Source organism: Acanthopagrus latus, chromosome 10, assembly GCF_904848185.1.
Source record: "Acanthopagrus latus isolate v.2019 chromosome 10, fAcaLat1.1, whole genome shotgun sequence".
NCBI classification, from domain to species: Eukaryota; Metazoa; Chordata; class Actinopteri; order Spariformes; family Sparidae; genus Acanthopagrus; species Acanthopagrus latus.
The window spans coordinates 1,770,068-1,791,563 of NC_051048.1; the positions used below are offsets into that span (position 1 = coordinate 1,770,068).

General features: G+C 44.6%; 1 protein-coding gene across 2 annotated transcripts in view; it reads left to right on the plus strand.

Annotated features, from left to right (window-relative positions):
• Positions 1-18,137, plus strand: part of npy2rl (neuropeptide Y receptor Y2, like) — a 43,467-nt gene extending 25,330 nt beyond the window's left edge. For both annotated transcript variants that reach the window (XM_037113207.1, XM_037113206.1), the window contains exons 3-6: positions 444-576; positions 7,950-8,115; positions 12,166-12,319; positions 13,072-18,137. In XM_037113207.1, the coding sequence (XP_036969102.1) occupies positions 444-576; positions 7,950-8,115; positions 12,166-12,319; positions 13,072-13,656 (1,038 nt within the window). In that variant the 3' untranslated portion in view covers positions 13,657-18,137. The remainder of the gene's footprint in view (positions 1-443; positions 577-7,949; positions 8,116-12,165; positions 12,320-13,071) is intronic.
• Positions 18,138-21,496: the final 3,359 nt, after the last annotated feature.

The window sequence follows — 21,496 nt, forward strand, 5'->3', positions numbered from 1 at the left end:
GATGTATATAACCTTCATTTCTGCAGCTTGATCAATCCCTGATTTTTCCTCCTGACGCTGTTTGTTTTGTGTGAACAGTCTTAGTAGTGAACAGCTGCTTCACAGGATGAGTCTGAGTAATTGAATCTTGTGTTTCTTTCCTCCAGTGCCTTCATTAAGTCCAAATCTGCAAACTTCCACTACTTATTTATGACCAATTACCAGCTGAAATGAGTTTCTTGTAGATTCACTCTATTCTGTGCTCAGTGCTAATTGGCAAATTAGCTAATGACAGACTCAACGAAGTCTTCACTCAGTGTGTCAACTATACTATACTGTAGTTCATACTAACAATATAAAACAGGGAATTAAAAATGTCATATCTCAGTTTGTAGCCTGTCTCAAATACAGACTCCAGCTGTCGTCACTTGTTCAGCCCTCTGTGTGTCTGTTGATGTCTGCAGGTGGTGTTGATCCTGGCCTACAGCACCATCATCGTGCTGGGGGTTCTGGGTAATTCTCTGGTCATCTACGTCATCTACCGCTTCAAGACGCTCCGCACCGTCACCAACTTCTTCATCGCCAACCTGGCCGTCGGTACGTTCACGCTCACACACATGGACACACAAACAGGTCGTCTGCTGTGGATGTCAGGGAGGATTTTACTGCCTCTGAACACTGTGACAGCATCAAATTAGGAACAGCACACAGCTGTGTGTGTGTGTGTGTGTGTGTGTGTGTGTGCCCTCTGTACGTCGCCCGTGGTGATGACTCAGACATGTGTCAGCTGTTATATGCCGCGTCTCGGTGATGCCTGTGCTTCGTCTGCTGCTGTGTGAGAGGCGGACGGAGATGAAATCAAACATTTATTGTTGCGTTGTTGTTGCTGAGATGAAAAATATCAAATGGTTCACCAACCTCTTCCATTTCTGTTTGATAACAAGCAGAGTTAATCATTTATTTGTGAGCTGAATACAATTTTAATGTGAGTCACTTTGATTTCCTGATCAGTTTTATCACACCGCTGCTCAGAGTCTCTACACCATGAAGGCTGTTGATGCTAACATGGACGTGAATTTTCATCTGAACAAATGGAAATACGATTAGCAGAGGGAATTAGCATCATTATCATATCAATATACACATTTTTAATATAATTACATAATATAAGGATTTTTGCAGAAATGTGATTATTGCTGGCCAGATTTAGTAAATAACAATTTACATTTGAAATCATTATTTTTGGCAGATGGTGTTTCTGTGCCCAGTTACTGTTGCTGACGCTGGACTTTTACATTTCCTGTGTCTGACCCGTTAGCAAGCATGCTACTGTTGACAGAAATGTATAATGGCACCTCCAGGTTTCTCTAACAAATAGGAAACCATCACCGCATCACTGCAGCGAGTGTGTTTACGTCTGCTTCCCCATGTGATCACATGACAGGGATCATATCACATTTTAAAATCCAGTCGTGTGTGGATGTTTGAGATTTGAGAGATGGAAGTCTGTGAGTTTCTCCTGTGTTTGTGACACAGCCCGACTTCATAGTTGGAGTTTTTACTCTTGTATTCTTGCTTTTATTAAAACTTTGTCAATACTGAATGTGTTAATTGTCGATCAATGCTTCACTTTCTCTCGTCCTCAGCAAGAAAACCTGACGAGTGTGAAGCAGATCGGGTGAGCGGTTCTGGAGATGTGTGAATTACAGAGCAACAGTGATTCTTTACTGTACTGTTAGATGTTTTATCTTCCACTTCTGGGAGTTTAGAAAGTTTAAAGCTGCATCGTGATGAACACAACCAGTCCTTAAAATACAATACGAGTCCACCAACACATCGGCGCAGCTCCAACAGCTACGGACACCAACAGAAAGGCCAAAATGAAAGAAGAGTGAAAGAAACAAATTAGCGTCAGCTGCCAGCAGCGTCACGTGGCTGTGAGCCTGCTCTCTCAGCTCCTGCAGGATAAACGCTTTAACTGTGTATTTATGACAGCCTGCAGAGCTTCACATGTTTATAATGAGCTGCAGAGTTTCTCAACTCTGACTGCAAACATCAAACTGGATTTAAATAGCCAGTAAACAACAACGACCAGCACTTAGCCAATCACGAGTTCAGAGCTGCAGCATGATTAATGTCTTCTCAGGGTAACAGCCTCCTCGCACGGCGGGCGATGTCACCTCGCCTCGATTTATTTCTAATGAGACGAGTGTTCACGAGTCCCCCGCCTGTGAAGTGACACGCGGTGATCTAATGTGAAACTTCACGCTGCTGCATAATTAATCAGACTTTTGCTGCCTGGATCATCTTTGTCTTCAGAGGAGCTGTAGGTGTTCAAACAACAGATCAATTCAAAGTCTTTAGCGACACTTTCGAGGAGTATTTTCAGCCGTCGGTAAAAAAGACAAAGACAAACAGGGAGGAGCGGGGAAGCGTTTTGAATCCCATCTGCCTCCAGGACAGTCGGTTTTTACAAAGACAAGTTTCACTTTTTAATTAAACTCTTTGGAAAGTAAACAGAGAGAAAAAAAAAATCAGTCGGAACATTAAAAACACGGCAATGTACTGTAAAAAAAATGAATAAACATAAGAAATTCACACATTTACATGAAAACAACTGAATAAATAAAGAGCTGAATTAATCAGCAGCACCGAAGCTAATAAAACTGTCAGGCAAACAATGAGAGGTAATGAAGCGTGAAGTGGAGCGAGCCTGTGAGGGGGAGGACGTAAATCACCTCCGCTCCTCTGGACCAACATGAGCAATAACGCATGTTAATGGAGACGCACATGTGGTGCTGAACAAAGTCATCACACAGGTGGAGGGCGGCTGAAGTCCAGGTGTGGGTGTAGAGCTTCAGGACCACGGACAGGGACAGGAAGCAGAAGCCCCAGTGATCACAACCAAACTCCTCCGTGTTGTTGTTGTCTTGATAGAGGAGTGAAGCCCAGATTAGAGCTGACAGAACTTCAGCTTGTACTGAGGTGTGTGGGTGACTTTCTATTAGATTGGTTTTGATATAATAAGCTGTTGAATACTGTAGGAGGCGTCTTGCTGTAAGCTGCAGCAGCTGGATCACATCGCAGCCGTGTAGAATCCTGTTGAGTGTGACGGGTTGAACTTTTTGGGACTCGGCTCGGGGTTTTAAAAGTCTAAATGACGACGGGCTCGTTGTTCTGGACGAGGACTTGACGTTGATAAAGACGGCCGAGTATTCACGTCGCCACTCTGCTGAAACTTTGACTGAACTCTTCATACTTTATATCCAGAACTTGTCAAATTTAAACGGCAAAAAGAAGTTGGGGATGTTTTTCCAGGACACAAGCACTGTGTGTTCATTAATGATCGCCAGCGGTAAGTTTCACTTTGCATCCAATTTTCTTTACACTTTAAGAACAACTGACGCTCCAGGCGATATAATGATATTAGTACACACACACACATACACACACACACACACACACATACACTCTTGTACGCACCAAACAAACAAAGTGCCACTTTACATTCCGTCTAATTATTTCTGTTAACTTCGTGAGTCTCGTACTCTGTGACGGCTGCAGACGAGGGAACAAACAGAGCGACGGGAGGACGTCCTCAGCCTCCGATCAGGTTAATGAGTCACACTTGAAACAGATTTGCCAACTGAGGCGAACACAGAAATCTACAAGTATCCTCTCCAACAGAAAAACTTCACGGCAGCAGCTTCCTTTGAGCTCACATTAGTGGGAAATAACGATGGTGGAGGAGCATCTTAAGCCTGAAGAAGCAGATGATGTTGTGTGTTTTCTTGCAGAGGACGGGATTGTTTTTCAGATCTCTGGAGATAACGAACAGGTTTTGTTCCTCTGTTGGCTTTTTAACTGCGGCGGATAGATAAAGAAACGCCAAGGGGTCACAAGATAGATCAAATGTGCTACAAGATGATAAATGGGGCAGTTAAAGCAATCCTTCCTCTCATCGCTTTTATTCCTGATGCACCGTCTTTCTTGTAAGACATCAAACAAATCCCCATCCAGCAGCAGGACACCAGCCATCACATCCTGACCAGAGTCATCTGAAGATGGACTGCAACACAGAGGAAGCTGCCGGCCACTTTGTCTTTCTTGTCGTAGATCGTAGATCACGACTAAAAGAGACTAAACCAGGAGACGGCGTGTGAATACTGACGCAGGGATCGTAGAGTGAATCACAGCTGCTTTAATCGCTGCATCCAGGAGAGAAGACGGCTGCAAATGCAAAGAGTTTGAAAAGTGGTGAAGCAGAAAATAACAACCTGCTCCTTTAAAAGACAAACACTTCACTTCACTGTTCTTTATTACAGACAGAAACAGAGCGAGCGAGAGAAGAACGAGTCACCACAGCTGAGAACAGCTCCTCATCACTGTTCTGATTCTGACGTCATTTTCAGGCCTTTTTCTTTCTCAGTCCACATGATTAATATAGTTTTTTTTATATCTGGTTGCTGGACGGGTTCTTGACCCGCACTAACGTCCCCTCTTGTTATGTTTTATTCTTTGTGTTTGTGCCTTTTATATGTCATCCGCTGTGACCGGTCTGACTCGTGTCTCCTGTTATTTGTCACTGTGCACGAGGACCAAAACTACAGTTCCCTCTGGGGTTTGATAAAGTTTACTAATGTTTTCAGTTCCTGGAGCTTTTTAATGTCGGGTTTATGGAGGGAGTATAATGACCTGAGGAGTTTCATATCTGAGTCTGTTGACTCTCACAGGAGCCGGGGCTAGCTAGTTAGCATGCTAACTTCGATAGAAATCTCTGAAAAACTGCAAATTTAAAGTTTCAGTACGCTTGAATGATTTCATACACAGTGTCCATGATGTGATGGGTTTATAGTGACGCAGTTCCCTCTTCTGTCTGGGAAGGAAACCACAAGGACTCTGCCCAGTACAGGATCCTTCATCAGGTGTAATCTGCATCCACTGACACACCTTTAAACAACCTCACCTCGAAGACGGAAGTGTCACGTTAGGTATTACACTCAGGACAGGACAGAAGAAAGAGCTTCACAGATGATAGACAAACGATCCTTTCACACCTGTGCAGAAACAGACGGTGATCCAGGTGTTACAAGTCCACTAAAGCCAACAATGGTTCCTTGTTTGCCAGGATGTCAGTCTGAATCTGACGGACGCTGACCTCCTGCCAATAAACCTCCGACTGAACTAACAGGCGGAGCAGCCGAGCGACGTGGGGAGTAAATATCAGATACAGGAGAAAGAACCGAGCGGCGGTGAAGAGAGAGCAGCGGTGTGACTGATGTGATGTGAAAGGTGCAGAACGGCAGAAAGTTGTCGGTTCAATTCCCCCGAAACACAAAGAGGAGAGCGGGCAGGCGAGCGGATCGCTCCGTGATAAACACACAGATGAAGTGACGAGTGAGCGCTCGGCTGCCTCGGCTGCTCGCTGGCCTTCATTAGTTCTGTCGGCCTGCGTTTGTCTTTTCGGCGTAATGGGAACGATTTCAGTTGTCTCATTACTGGATGACACGAATGATATTGTTGTTCATGAACCCCTGAATGAATGCTAATGATCTCGGCGCCCTCAGACACACAGTCACAAAGTGCTCCAGTTGTAAATGAAGCTCATTTTGAGGAGACAGTGTTGCTGCCGGCTCACCTCCGTCACGCTGCAGCGCTTTGTTGAATAACTGCAGAAATGATCTTCATCACATTCAGGTTCCTTTTCTTCACGTCACTCCGGATCGCCGTCTTCGCTCCTTTTGTCTCCGTCTCTGTCTTCCGTCGTCTCGGCCCTGAAGCATCACAGGAGGCAGAAGGCCAAACTTTGGAAGAGCCGCAGCTTCTCCTCTAACATGATTTGGCACGACGTCCCAGAAACATCTGACGTGATTCAGAGGGCTGAGGAGGAGACGGGGGTCAGTCCCGGTCCTCAACCAGATCGTCTCGTCTCGACGGAGGTCTGCTCTCGCTGGTAGCTGATCGATCACAGCAGCAGGTGGTCCGATCAGATCAGGAATCAGCCTTCATGTGCAGATATAGTGTTCAATGCACAGTCATCACTGTCTTCAAACCAGACGCTGTGTTTTCCATCTGACTGTCAAGCAAATCTGAAAAAAGGGACGTCAAATGTGAAACCTCTAAAATGTTTCAGAAGAGCTGGAGTGAAGCTTGTTGGTTAGGTTAGTTTTAAGTGTTTTAGTTTCCAGAGGAGGTTGTTGGTGGGATTACACAGCCTGAGAGGCAGGTCTGCCTGAAAACACAAGTCTTTGGGGGATTAAAACTGGACTTTTATCGAGCAGAGCAGTTGTTCTGAATTGGATTAAATTCTATGGATGGACACAAGTTAGTGACCATTCTTCTAATCTGACCTTTTTTTTTTCTTTTTTTTTGCGAAAGCGATGGGATTAAAAACAATTACAAGTTCAATCAAATACCGCAGCAATAGTTTGAATCCGTGTGGGAGATTGACAGATTACGAGCGCCTGACAGACGTTGGGCTCCAGATGTTGAGCGATGCTCAGCGGCAGCAGCAGATGTTGGCGCCGTCACGTTCGTTGGTGGGTGTGATTGAATGGAGCCATGTGACCTGACGGGGCAGATGGCGTCTCGCTCTGCGGCTGAGGACGGATGTGACGCCCACCAGTTGTTTTGTTTTTGACTCCGTCCTCAGACGACTCACGTACCAACGCGTTTCATTTTGTCAGACATGAAGTAACAAGAGGGAGAACAGGGAAAAGAGAGAGCCGGCGTGATTACAGAACAAAGCGGTTATATAAGACGAGAGGCCGCTGGATGTGTGGGTGTCGCTGGTTACAGATGCTCCTCTGACAGTTTCTGTGATTTCGTTTCACGTCGTCTCGTTAGCACATATGTTCCGATGGCAGTTTTGTGAAGCTGGTGTTGTTTGACTCTTCCTCACCTCCTCCTCCTCCAGTTTATCACCTCTTCTCTGAGCGTCACACCAACAGCTGAGACGAACTCGGCCCGATGCCTCTGCAATTATCTGCAACAGAGGAAATGAATTAAGATCCCGGGAGAGATGTCGGATTTCGGCTGTTGTACAAGGATGTAAATCCTCGTTCCTCCATGTTTTAGCTTCATTCAGACACGATGATTCACTTTAATCTCGCAGCAAAGTTTTTGCTCTAACCTATTATTATAGAGACATGTTGTACTTGAACTTTATCTGCCTCCGGGCATGAACTCTCCCCGCAAAATGAAGTCAGTCTGGCATCATCTCCGGCTGCTCTTACGTCTCCGTTATAAACTTGATGAATTCATAAACTCAGGTTTTGTGAGGACGGTTGTGTGAAGCTACTTAATATGTATCTGAAGCCAGCAGCTGGTTAGCTTAGCATAAAGACTGGAAACACATGAGGGAATCTTGGCTGTCTACACCCATGAAATAGCGCTGTGCACCAAAATGGTTTTGACTTTTTCACTAATTAGTAAACTTTAGTGGTTTAGGTTGGTGGATTTAGCTCCCCCTCCCCCCAGTTTTCAGTTTTTTCAGTTATGCTAAGCTAGGCTAACTGTCTCCTGGCTCCAGACCCAGATTTAGCACACAGACACGAGAGTGATCGATCAGATGATCTGATCTGAAACAGCCAATGAACTCAGGCAGGTACGAGAGAGAAATCAGCAGCAATATCAAAACCGATGACAAATGAAAGCTTTAAAACTTCCCTGCGGAAGAATCTTACGAGATGTTTTCCCAGAAATATGAAGTGATGACTGAAGCGTCTGGTCAGCAGGTTTGATTGATGAAAACAGTTTTTCGAGGCAGCCGGAGGGGTTTGTTCTTTTCCTCCGTGGCTGAGATGGAGAAGTGTGATGTGTGATGAAAAGACTCTTCTTCCTCCTGCAGCATCAGCAGTCTGACTCCATCACACACATCGAGCGTGGCGTGTGGAGGGTCAAGGAGTCAAACTGTAGGACGACGTCACAGCGATATAAACATGTCTTCCTGTCTCCTCCTTCGCCTGCAGCCGACCTGCTGGTCAACACGCTGTGCCTCCCCTTCACCCTCGTCTACACGCTGCAGGGCGAGTGGAAGTTCGGCAGCACCCTCTGCTTCATGCTGCCCTACGCCCAGGGGCTCGCCGTGCACGTCTCCACGGTGACGCTCAACGTCATCGCCCTGGACCGCCACAGGTGGGTGGGGCTTAAAGATGGGGGGTGGGTGGCGGTGGTTGTTCCTCCTCCTCCTCTTCTTCGATCTTCTTTTCTGTTGTTTTTTTTTTTTTATAACCAAACTCAAGGAGATGTGTTTGATTTGGAATATCACATCAGGTTTTAGAGGATCAGGAGTTCATACAGCACTAGATTTTCTGAACAGGCTGCAGTCGGATTCACAAAACAGCTTCACCACACCATCACCTCAGATGATTTCAGTCCTAAATATCCAACACAAAACACAAAGCTGTAACAAAATCCACTGCATTAATACAGTTTCTCTAACTTTCTTGGATTTGGTTGCTAAAATGCAGCATGTGCAACCAAATCATCAGAAATCAATATCTTCAGTGTTTGGTCCTGAGCACCACGGATAGATTGAAACCACATCTCTTTATTTCTTCAGGTTCAGTTTTCAATTTGATGCTGTGATACCACTGTGCTTATTGTCTGGTTAGGTCAAGGCACACGAAACAACTGGTTAGCTTTAGGAAAACATCGTCAACACTGAGAAACCTGCTTCTGACGCTACAAACGTGGCTGTAAAATGTTCCCACACATGTACGAACATCGAGCTGTGCTGTAACGACACCAGCATCCCAGAGTTAGTGATGACATGACACGTCTTGTAGAAACATCTTTATTATTGGATGTCTGACTCACACGAGTGTGAAGGGAGTTTGAAGAAGCTTTTCCATAGTTTGCAGTGTCGGTCACTAGCTGACTGTCAAAGTTGACAAAGACAAATATATAATCATACTGTGAGGTCTACGAGTGATTTGATATGATATGATATGATTTTCTTTCTCATTGTCCGACTGTCACATCTGGATCAGTAAAGATCAACGGATCATTGGTTTCATGCCCCGACAACTGTCATGTAACATTATCAGACAGCTTTGACTTCATCCTGGTGGCTTTTGGACAAAACTTTTCAACTACCGTCCTTCAGTGATTCAGCAAGAAACAGCATGAAGTTTCTCAAATCAGTCCGGAGTGAACACTCTGCACAAACAGATCAATGAAGTATCTTTGGTAATGTCATCAGTTCAGCTGATCCCTCATGAATAAACCTTCGTCCTCTTCGTCTTCGTCAAAGTTTGCTGGCTCGTCTTTGAAGTGTTCTCAAAGGATTTTTAGTTTTTTCCTGAACGCAGGAAGTCAGTCAGAGGGTGGAACTGATACTGGCTTTGAACTCGCCGATCGAAACTGAAAGCTCATATTGATCACTGAATGTACCCGCTGCTATGATCCCTCAGGGATTATTAAAGTTATCTATCTATCTATCTATCTATCTGATCGATCGAAATCGTGACACCCGGCTCAGTATGACAGAAACAGTCACATGCATGTGTCCTGTCTGTGTTCAGACTGATACCACGAGCAGAATCCCTGACAGCTGTGCAGCAGAGCCAAAAATAACTCCACCGTGACCAAACACACAGCTGATTACATGTTCACCACCATGGATCAGTGTGGTGCAAGGAAAGAATACGTTTATTCAGGCTGTGAAGGAAGTAATTGTTTGTTTTTCTGGTTGTTTCTATTATGAAATATCCAGATGGATCAATTTAAACCAGATTTTCATTAGTCATGATTTTAATGTTCCATCCATCTCCTGGAGTAAATTATACAGCAGGACTGTGTAATCATATTGAGTGTAGATGGTATTTTTATTGCATTCAGTTTAGGTCAAACTGCTGGATGGAGGTTGAACAGGGTCAGAAGTTCGTCTCTGCTGCTGCTGCTGTCCTCCAAAAGACACACGTTTAAAATCTAACAGGCGGGTTTTTATTTTTCACCTTTAATACAGCTTCTGTCAGGAAAAGAGGATTACACCGTTGATTCACATGCAAATGGATCCTGCTCTGCCGGCCTCGCTGCACCGCTCACAGCACAATTCGGCTTTGGTTCTTCTGTGAGTGTAGGTGTGCAGAGTGGTGGTGCTGCTAAGTGCGATCAACGCCGTCTCATTTACACCATTTCCACCTGTCTGACCCTGCCGACCCCAACCACTCCTGTGGAGTTGAGCGCTTTTTAGTAGAGAAACCAAACGGTGAGGTGGAGATTAAATACAGACAAGTTAAATAAAGTTAAAGTCATTTTTTTAAAACATATTTGGTCCTTTGAGATGATGTAATCAAATGTGTCGTCAGTGTTGGTGTGGTTTTGGCTCCACCTGTCCGGGGAGCACAGATGGAGATCTGGTACAAAGCTTCAGTCACTGTTTGAATTTGATGTTTTTCTGGCAGATGGTTCTTGATGAAATGTATTAAAAAAAAAACCCAAAAAAACATTTAATGTTCTGAGCATCTGAGTTCTGTGTGTATGTGCCACTTTAAGTCCATGAGCAGACGGCTTTGAGTGAACACAGTACAGCCTCAGAGCTCGGTTAGCATTAGCGTCTGCAGGTTTTTAAATGAGCCAAAATATGTCATGGTTTTAGTCAGGTGCAATACAAAAGAATCTAGAAAGCTAATTTAGCTGTGCAGCTAGCTGTTTGGACTGGAAGCTCTGGTACCAGGGCAGTGACACCACCATCACAGGATATGTGGACTGGTCCGGGCTAGCTGGTTAGCATGCTATATCAGGTCACATCTCTGCAACCCCCCCAAAAGGTGTAAATTAGTCTGCTGACAAAAATCTTTGCACATAACAAGCTCTCAAGCACAAACAAAGCACAAATGTAGAAACCTGAACTTGTCTCAGAGAGTTATGATCCTTCTTCTGCAGAGGTGACCACAGGTTCAAACATCAGCAGCTTCACCAGCTCTTAATCCAAAAGCCATAATAACCAGAGGACGGCCAGCAGCAGACCACAGGGACACACTAAAAAACATCACCAACATCGTTCATTTACAGCTCTGCAGCTGAATCTTAACTTTAATACCCACTGCAGAGACATGAGAGTCGGTGTAATGGGAACACTGCTTCTCCTCATCAACAGCCAAGAATTTCACTTCTGGAAGACAGAAGAGGCAATTATTGGTTTTGGAAAAAAAAAGTGAAATAAAAGTTTTTTAGAGACATGTGAGCTGCAGGATCTCAGGATGGATAGTGATGAAGTCCAACACTTCAGTTCTCTGTGCTGCATTGAATTCATGGTCCTCAGAGGACAGATTCTACTGGCTTTGCTGATCCTCCAGCACCACCATGAAACTTTATATTTTCATTATCAAGTGAACTACTTTTTGCTACAGACTCTCCATCTAGCATTATAATAATAATATTCTGACTCCCACATCTTTTTCTTGGAAGACCTGCCTCACTCCAACTCTGAGTGGTTGGCTTTGTGGTTGAGTTGATCAGGTTAAGGTATGAATATGAGTTTACAATCTGAGTCGAGCGTAGAGGCTTTATTAAGCCTACAAAATAGTTTCCCTGGATTAAAAAACTGACCTCTTTATGCCAGCCTGCCATCCGTCCTGCCCAGAGACAGCCGAGGAGGTCGGTGTGTTTACTGGGCAAACTACAGCTACAAGAAAAACAGACAAGACCCAATAACACCACAAATCTACTGAGCATACAGTTAGGAAAGCTAGCTAGCCAATTCTTGTGTCTTCTGTGGTGTGATCAAACAGTAAGACACAACCTGCTGACCTCCTTTCCTCAGGCAGTCCAGTGGTTTACCACAAACACAAATGTTTTCCATCATTTTTGTACTGGAACAAGGAACTTCACCTTTTCTCTTCTGTCTTTGGACATTCCTCTGCATATTCCGTTAGTTATATTGAACCACGAAGTCTCTTGAGATTTTTTTTTTTCCCTGTACAAAAAATGTGACAATGGCAGTATAATCAAAACATAAATGAGTCACATGAAACCTTCAAATGACAGAAGCTAATGTGTGTTTTACAGCCGGTGTATCACTGCTTTCACAGGGCTTTTCTTTGTCTTCAGCCGCCGTGCTCATCTAAAAACGATTCATTATTGATCTACAGCCGTCATTCACTTGATCCTCAAGGTGCTTGTGCTGCGTAGCGCTGTCTCACACAGACGTGTGTGCGTGTCTGTCGTGGTGTGTTTCAGGTGTATTGTGTACCACCTGGAGACCAGGATGCGTAAGGATGTGTGTTTTGGGGTGATAGCCTTGACGTGGGTGATGAGCGCCGTGCTCGCCAGCCCTCTGGCCATCTTCAGAGAGTACGACTCCTTCACTCTGGAGCCTGGACACACCATCCAGGTGCTGCACACACACACACACACACACACACACACACACCTGTAACACTCGTACAGATCCGTGCCCTCACCTCCCTCCTCATCCACCTCTTTGATCCTCGCTGCCTCTCACATCCCTCCTCATGTCTTTCATCTCTCCCTCCTTCCTCCCGTCCTCCACTCGCTCCTTTCATCGCTCACTCCGTCCTCTCTCCTCCTCAGCCTCTCCACTCTGAACCCTCTCGTCAATCCAAGATTAACACATCATTTTCTAATTTGTTTCATGTTTCACTCCAGTACGAGCACCTTCCTTCCTTCACACCAGGCACGTTCGCCCACACTCTGACCACATTTTCCTCATTCTTATTCTTTGTGCTCTCGTCTTGATGGCTTTATCCTGCGTTTGCTTGCATCTATCTGTTTCTTGTTTCTTGCTATGGCTAAATAAAGGTCAGTCGGTAATTACAGGCCCGGCAAAAAGACAATATGTATGTCAGCTGAGCTAACTGCACCCAGTCAGTCCTCCATCTTTACATTTCTTACAAACAAAATGAGATTTTGTATTGTGTTAATTTGCATTTAGCTAACTCAGAGAGACAGTTATATTAACACCCATGAACATTTTCTGTGACTTGTAGTGAAATATGATTGAACAGAAAGCTTTAGGAAATAAAGGCCTGGTAACTTCTGCAGTTTAAGCTGAATAACTTTATTTGATTTAATATGAACTGAACTAAATGAACCTACTTTTTTGCGCCGTGTGGTGTGTCGCAGGTGTGTATGGAGAAGTGGCCTGGTAAAAACACAGACGGCACCGTGTACAGCATCTCCATGTTGATCCTGCAGTACTTCCTGCCTCTGTCCATCATCTCCTTCGCCTACGCTCGCATCTGGTCCAAACTGCGCGGCCACGTCGGCCCGGCGGAGACGGTGGGCAACAGCAGTGCCGGCTCTGAGCGCCACCGCCGGCGCCGCAAAACCACCAAGATGCTGGTGACCATGGTGGTGGTGTTCGCCGTCAGCTGGCTGCCCTTCCACGCCTTCCAGCTGGCCACGGACATCGACAACACGGTGCTGGACTTGCGTGACTACCGCCTGCTCTACACCGTCTTCCACGTGGTCGCCATGTGCTCCACCTTCGCCAACCCGCTGCTGTATGGCTGGATGAACCGCAACTACCGCGCCGCCTTCCTCGCCGTCTTCAAGTGTCGCAGGGGAGGCGAGAGGGGGAGGAGCGGCCGGCTGGACAGCATTCACCCCGTCGGAGGAGGAGGAAAGAGAGGAGGAGGGAGGGCCAAGAAGATAGTGCTGGAAACCCAGGACGCAGTGTCCACCCAGCTGAACACCACCGATGTGTGAAGGCCTGAGGGAGGAGCGAAGGGAGAGGGCCATGGAGGGGAGGTGACAAGACAATGATGAGGCTGCAAGGAAGAGAAAATCATTGTCAGGAAATCTTTTGTTCCCCAGAAGACAATAGAAAAGAGATTCCACACGGAGGGGAGATAACGATGTGAGAGAAAATAGAATCGACGGAGCGAGAGGGAGGCGACGGGGGATTACAGTTTTTAGAAGCCCAAAAATAGAGGAGGAGGCGTAGATGAGCTGGGATTAGAAGATGAATGACAGGAGAGGAGAAGAAAAGCTGCCGGACGACTCAAGGTCTCCTCGCCTGATGGAGATACCTTCATCATGACGGACGACCACGCCGCTTTTTTCTGGGAGGATTTCTTCCGAGAGAAATTCATCTGGTTTGAAGGATCTGCGTCACTGACCGAGTGACAAGTGATTGTGCTGCAAAAACATTTGTTCAACTCCGACGAAAAAAACTTCAATGCAAATCTTGTCAAAATAGGGCTTTACTCCATCTTCATTCCACACGTGAAGCATTTAGCTCGTACATTTAACCCAGAGTGGCTTACAAAGGCGAGCGAACGGGTTCGAACCTGCGACATCTTTACAGCGAGGGGTGGAAAAAAAAAAGTGGGTACCTGGGTTGAGACGGAGGTGAGGAGGATGAAGATGCACGGCGCAAGCTTTGTAAAATCTCAGACATTGTTACGTAACCAAATTGTGTGTTTTAATGTGGAGAGCCTGATGTTCAGCAGGAGAAGACAGAGGTGGACAGACCGACGACGGAAACAAACTAAACAGTTTGATTGAGATTCGAGGGGAGATGCTTTGTTTTTTTTTCCTTTATTTTTAGAAGGTGGAGGAAGGAGAGCAAAGAATGAAAGACGGGGGCAGACGGAGAAAAGGCGATGAGAGGATCAGTGAGAGGAGGGGGATGAGTGAAATGTGGGATAATGAGGGAAAAAGAAAAAAGACGGCGTGTTCCAACAAGACAGAGAATTCAAACGAACACGCTGCAATTTAGCCTGAAACAGCAGAGAAAATATCAGATGAATGTTCCAGGTTAAAAAAAAAAGCTCACGCAATTCATTTCTTCACATTGTTTTCTTGGTTTTTGTTCATTTAGGAAGCAGTTTGAGCAGAAAGTTTCTCTCTGACTTCAGGTCAGTTTGTTAGAGATGCACCAGCACTGAGTCGTCGTATTAATCTAATCCAGTCAAGAGCTGATTTATTAATCCCTGCTTCATTACAGACGCTAATCAGCACCCAGATGAACAGATATGAAAGAACAGATCATTAAAATATGATTGTTCACGGTTAAATGAATCTCATTTCAGGGACACGTCATTTCTTAGTGAGAGATTAATGGGACGCCGTCCTGACCTGGTCAGTTGTATGATTTTGTCTTAGAGGAACAAAAATAAAGACAAAGGGATGAAATCAACGTGACAGAAATGGATGATTTCAAACGTGATGCCACAGATTTATGATTATTACCTGACACGTCAGCCAATCACCAGTTAATGTTCATGTTCTGATGTGAGGTGACGGCTGCAGATGTGTCGGGAATACAAATCACGGCTGGGAGCTGATGTCTAAATGCTTTTATCTGAAGCACCACACGGTTCACCTCCCACTCACCCACGCAACCGTCCGTCCATCTGCCGAGCAGCAGCCACTTCACTTCACTTCAGCATGTATTTATTGACCTTTAATAAAGCCGTCAGCTCTCTAAACGATGCCTTGAAGGCTTCTCTCCACTTCAGGAAGGTATCAGCCCATAACTGCAGGTGTATGAGTCCATTGTCACAGGTTCTGCTTGTGTTTCACAGGTCCATGAATCTAGATCTCAGCACTGCTCAGGTCGAGGGACTAAACCCCAGTTCATGCTGCTCTCTGGGGGAAAATGAGCGGCTGGTTTGTCGCCCAGAAAACATTTGTTTCCCTTCCCCAGTTACGTTTGTACAACGGGAAGAACGAGAGCTCGTTCTCAACCTCCTATCCATCTGTGGGTTTCTTTTTGTTTCTCTGGACGTCGTACAGCAGAAGCAGTTCATTAATATCCGTTCGGTGGTCCAGACCACCAGACGAGCTCCTCGCTCTGCTCTCAGGCTGTGAGACTCATCCTCAGCTCTCCAGTGAATAAATGACAAAGCAAGTTACAGAAATAAACTATTCACCGTCTGTATATTTGTTGTTTTTTTTTGTGTAGCTTTGGGGAATTTGAACAGAAATGTAATTACACCAACTTGTTTTGCATAAATTAATCCTGATCAGTGGCTCATGGGCTGATACCAACAGCCTGTGACTGAGATTAATTGATGTACAACCAACATTTCTAGTGGTGCAGCAAAGTGGAAACACGCGGCAGGACGCAGAACCAGGACGGCTTTTCAAAGTTCTGGGTTGTTAACTTCCTGTAGTGGAGAAGAGCTGATGTTAGAAAGTGTTACATATTCACAGTTAGACGCTGAATGTCGGGTGTCAATGAAAACGTTTACTTCTCCTCTGAGTCGTATCGATTTCTCTGCCTGTCTCTCACCTCTGCTGTCCCATCATGCACCAGTGTGCAGTAGGTCCTTCCTGCCTGTCTGCACAGGGTGGGAGATCTACACACACATTACAAAACAACAAAACATCCTGCAGCTACGTCTTAATTCACACCGTCCCAAATTAAATTCATTGTTCAAAAGGTTATTACCGAAGCTCGTTTTAATTGTGCGTTCAAACTTTAATTGCCTAAATGTAATTACAGCCCTCCGTCTCCTTCTGGCACGAGCTGTGTCAACAACTTCATTTGGTGTCAACACAGCCGGCTGATTAACGACCTGCAAACACGCTGCACAGTGTGAGTGAGCGTTACAGAAGTCATGGTTACCCTGTGAGACACACGTGCTGGGTGACGGGATGAAACGCTCGGCAGATAAAATCCCCCAGTTTTTTTTGGACTTAGCCTCCGTGTCTCTCTCTCTTGTCTTTTCCTCTTCAAATCCCTCGATCCTCTTCCTCTCTCTCTCTCTGAGCTGCGTCACTGCCTCACTCAACCCGCAATCCCACAATCCCTCTGTTCCCTTACCAGCTGTTTATCTCCGGCCTGGTTTTTTAGCTCCTCGTCTGTCTCCTCTCCGCTCTCTAACCCTTCGAATGCATGCCTCAGAAAAAAAAAAATAATAAAAAAAAAAAACCAAAAATGGCTTAACGTGGTGTTTTCCTCTGAGCACGAAGACGAGATGATTTTAAGAAATGTCTGTTTTTTTTATTTTGGCATGATTTAGCTCAGAGTGACAAACACTCTGACGCAAACTCAAATGTTGTCACCGTTTGATATTTCACTCCCACGTCTGACTCAAACATCACAGTTTTCTCTGCAAATGACTTTAAAGTAGAAGAATAAGTTTAAACCGTAATGTGCTTTGTTTAATGGCGGCGTCCTGAGCTATAATCCCTGGACTGAAGAGGGATGATATGACTTATGAACTGTGTTTACACTTCAAGTGGAAGCAGGTCAAGTTGAGGTTCAGAAGAAAACGTCATCTGGTTTGCCCTGAAATCCCCAAAGCTATCCCACAATGCAGTGCGTGGAATCTTAACGTCCACGCTTGTCAATAAAATTAGAACTGGCAGCTCCGTCATCGCAATTACGTTTTGGTAGTTAACATTCCTGGAAACCTCGGATACGCTCACAAGTTGTTCAGTTGTGGAGTTTCCTCAGGTTTCCCAGGAAGTTATTACAGTTGTACAGACATACTGCAAATAACTAGCAAGCTTTTTTTTACCTCAACATAGAAACATGGACTCTGCTGGATAATTGAACAACCCTTCATGTCGAGGCCACCAGTGTTGAATATTTCAGCTTCTATTCGGTGCAAATTGGAGTTGAAATGACTCAAAAAGCTTTGTTATTGAATTTATAAGCAGAAGTCAACAGCGTACTTGATCAGTTCATCCAAAATGAACCCAGAATCCACGCTAAGCTAATTTAGCTGTGATGTTTAGCTTCAAGCTGCTGCTGGATTATATCTCAGTTTTTCCATCCAAGCTCATCGATCAGGAGCACACGGACCAGCGGGCCAATTCCTCGCTAGCTCACTTACTGATTGGCTTGTTTCTCCTCGTATTGTGTTTGCTTGGTGGTTTACAGGTAAACAAGATGGCGGTCGAACTTTTATGAACCTCACTTTTAAATGCCTCTTGTGATTTTTTATTATTTTTGTTTTTAATTTCAGCTCTATTATTTGAAGAAAAGAATGGAACAGATATTTAGTTTTTTCACGGATAATATTCTGATGTATTGACGAGGTTTGTGACGGGATGACACAGATGCTGCTCGACCTTTATCAAACATGAATGTAAACCTCTTTGTAACATGGCTGTAATGTCGTATATTGTATAATTTTGTGTAAATATTGACCGTGTGAAGACTGTAACCGAGCACAAACTGTTGGCCTTTACCTGTGACCAACAACAGATGTACTATTCTCAAGCACAAACACGCCTCTGGACTCTTCTTTACCGTGTGTGTGTATGTGTGTGTGTGTGTGTGTGTGTGTGTGTGTGTGTGTGTGTGTGTGTGTGTGTGTGTTTCAAAGTTAATTTGCATGGTAGCTGTTTCATTTCAAACCTAATTAGTTTCCTCTCAATGGATCCTAATTAACTGTAAGTGAGAGCACGTCACTCTGCACAGAGAGTTTGAAAAACTTGCCGTTTTGATATTCAGCGTGCTGCAGACCAGAGTTTAGAGTTAATCGCTCCTCTGAATACAGATTCAGCTCTTAAGTTTGCATTTTGAAAACCCAGTCGGCTTCCTAAAGATTCTGTTAATGATTAAAATGTTTTACAGACGGAGTTTCTGTTGCTCCAAAACGTTTTACTAAACAAACATCAATGAGCGAAGGCCGCCAGCCCCACTGCTGTTTAAAATCACTGTTTGTAGTGGATTATACAGTTTGATTCTGCAGCAGATGAGCTTAATTATCAGGCATTACGCCGACTTAAGAGCCTTGAGATTGTTTAAAAGTTAAATTTTCACACATACACGGTACACGTCTTTAATGTTGACACTGATCTGTTTGTCTAATAAAAACTTTAGCAGTCAAATCCCTGTTTGTGAACAAAGGAAGGGAAAGGCGTTTATTTTTCATGGTCTCAGCTGCCCTGAAGTTCATTTTTATCTTTGAGAGACAGTAGAGAGATGGCGAGAAGTGATGGGGAAACATCTGGAAGATCCCCAAATGGACCGTTCACAATTCTATGGTCCAACTCTTAGACACCAATTTTTGATGGTAAACTACTGCAACCAACTGGAGTAAACAAGTTGAATCAGTGCTTCTGCTTCTACCAGAGTCTGTTTTAACTCAAGGATCTGAATTTCTAGGAGAGGAAAGAAGATTGTCACTGCTTCAGTACAGCATAAGTTAATTAACTGGCATTAATGGGAAAATGATTGGGGAATTAATTTGCAATCACACAGCAAATCTGTTACTACTTTGCCCTTCTCTGCTCTCTGTGCTTCACTGGAGCTGTTGAAGGCTGATTGTGCACAACTGAGGTTACTGGAGCAAATAAGACCCACGTAGATGAAATGTTCAGGATGTATGAGAGATACGTAAAGGTCATTATGAAAACCCCTGGGGCTAAACGAGCTAATTAAATGGTTGGAGTTCAAACGTCATGCCTGCAGAGTTCTGACGAAGCAGCTTCATTTGAGAAGTCGGGGCAAAGGTCTGACGTCCACTGATTCATTCTTCACTTAAATAAAGGCTGAATGAGTTTGTGCACATAGGCATGAGAGTGAGTCACCCAAAAACACACAGGAGGTGACTCATCCTCTGACTCTTCATACACCCTCACCCGCAAAACTCCTGCCATGACAGACAATAAACCTCATCAAACCTAAATGGCTCCTTAAATCCACAGAGGAACTCCAATTCCCACAGCGCACAGGGATTAAGTAAGCAAGGAACTATACAGGCACGACACATGAAATGAGATTGGCCGAATCACATTCAACAACGCCAAAAACACGTCTAATGCAGCCTCTGAGCGCCTGGTTGGCTTGTTTAACGAGACGGGGAGAGAACAGGATTACCTGATCGGAGGCTTAAGCGTTGATTTGAGCGACGAAGGTGGGCGAGCTCGACGGAGGAACCGGAGGGACAAACAAAACTGTTGGTACAGTAAGCACTGATTTGTTAACAGCTACTTTAAGAGAATGCTCCTCAGAAAATCCACGTTTTGAGATTTAAGTACTTACAGTCTAAACTGGTTCCCTGATGGAGGACGTCAGCTTGGATTCCCAACAGTTACGGCAGATATAAAAGGTTTGTTCTAAATGCTAACTGTTTCTGTAAAACGCAGCTGAACACAGTATTTCTTTTTCACACTGTCACTTCCTCGTTGCCCTGAGGGCTCCAGAAAGAAAGAGTGGCGTAGTTGATGATGGATTGGCAGGCAACCGTTTGGATCAGTTAAGGAAAGGCCGTCAAGTTCTAAATGAAAAAATATTCTGTTTTGGTACCACAAGTTCAGCTGGAAAACATTCCAACATCTCATAAAATGTCCAGTGGTTTTTTGCTCAGGAATGTTGAAATGATACCTCCAACAGTGGTCTCTCGTTAGAAAATATCCAGTGGTTTCATGCTTACAAATCTTGAAATGCCATGTTGAACAGTGGTACCACGTTCCTTTCATTAAGAATATTAGTGGTTTCACACTTGCAGGAATTCAAATTTTATCTCGAGAACTGGTCTGTCGTTGAAAATGTCCAGTGGTTTCACGCTTGCAAATGTGGAAATGTGGTCTATTTCATTAAAAGTATCTGATGGTTTCATGCTCCGAAATGTTGAAAAACCATCTTGAACTGTGAACCTTTAAGACAACTAAGACTATGACTCCTACTAAAACTAAACTATCATATCCAACGGTTTCACGCTGACGCATGTTGAAACTGCAGTGCAAAAGGTGGCCCCTTGTTTAAAATATATCCAGTGGTTTCATGCTTACCAATCTTTAAACGCCATCTTGAACAGTGGTCTCTCACTTGGCAGCTGTCAGATTGCGTCTTTCAGGCACAAATTGAAAATATGCATAGAATCAGGTGGATGGCCGATAGACTTCCTGTTGGTTGTGTTCAAGTTCTTATTCAACATGGCTGCCCAGTGTCCAGCTCAGAGTTTATACTGATAACAAGCTCCGTCGGGACTGCAGGACGAGCTGCTGACGGCAGTGCAGATGTATAGGAAGACACATTGAGCCAGGCAGACAGGATGTTTGGTCTGCTAGCAATCACTTGGCCTTCTCTGGCCCAGGTCTTTTGTCAGGAAGTCAGGGTTTGAATTTGAGTAGCAGTTTCTCCTCTTACCACCATTATTGACTGTAAGAAAAGAGAGAAAGATTGAAAGAAAGAGAAGAATAGAATTGAAGCAACACAAAGGAGAGACAATGATAAAGACTGGGAGCGAGCTGCTGATTAAAACCACGGTGGAGTAACGAGGAAGAGGAGACAGTGAATGACACGGAATGAAGGAGAGTAGATGAAGAGAGGCGAGGGGCCAGGTGAAGGGGAAACAGAGTAATAGCTTATTTCACTCCATATATTCCCACTTGTATTGAGTTGATGGGATAATGGTTGTTATTACAGGACAGAGTCAATGGCTTTGACCCTTAGAACCGAACACTGGATTCCAATTTCATCCTGGGCTGTAATAACTCAACTCGGCGCCCAGCGAGAGTGAATTATGGGCTGCAGGGCTGGATTGGTTTGGCTTGGGACATATTAATGTGCATATCATGGAAATGCGCAACGATTCGCATATGTGCATCTTTAACTCGAAGGGGGAAGAAAGAGAAG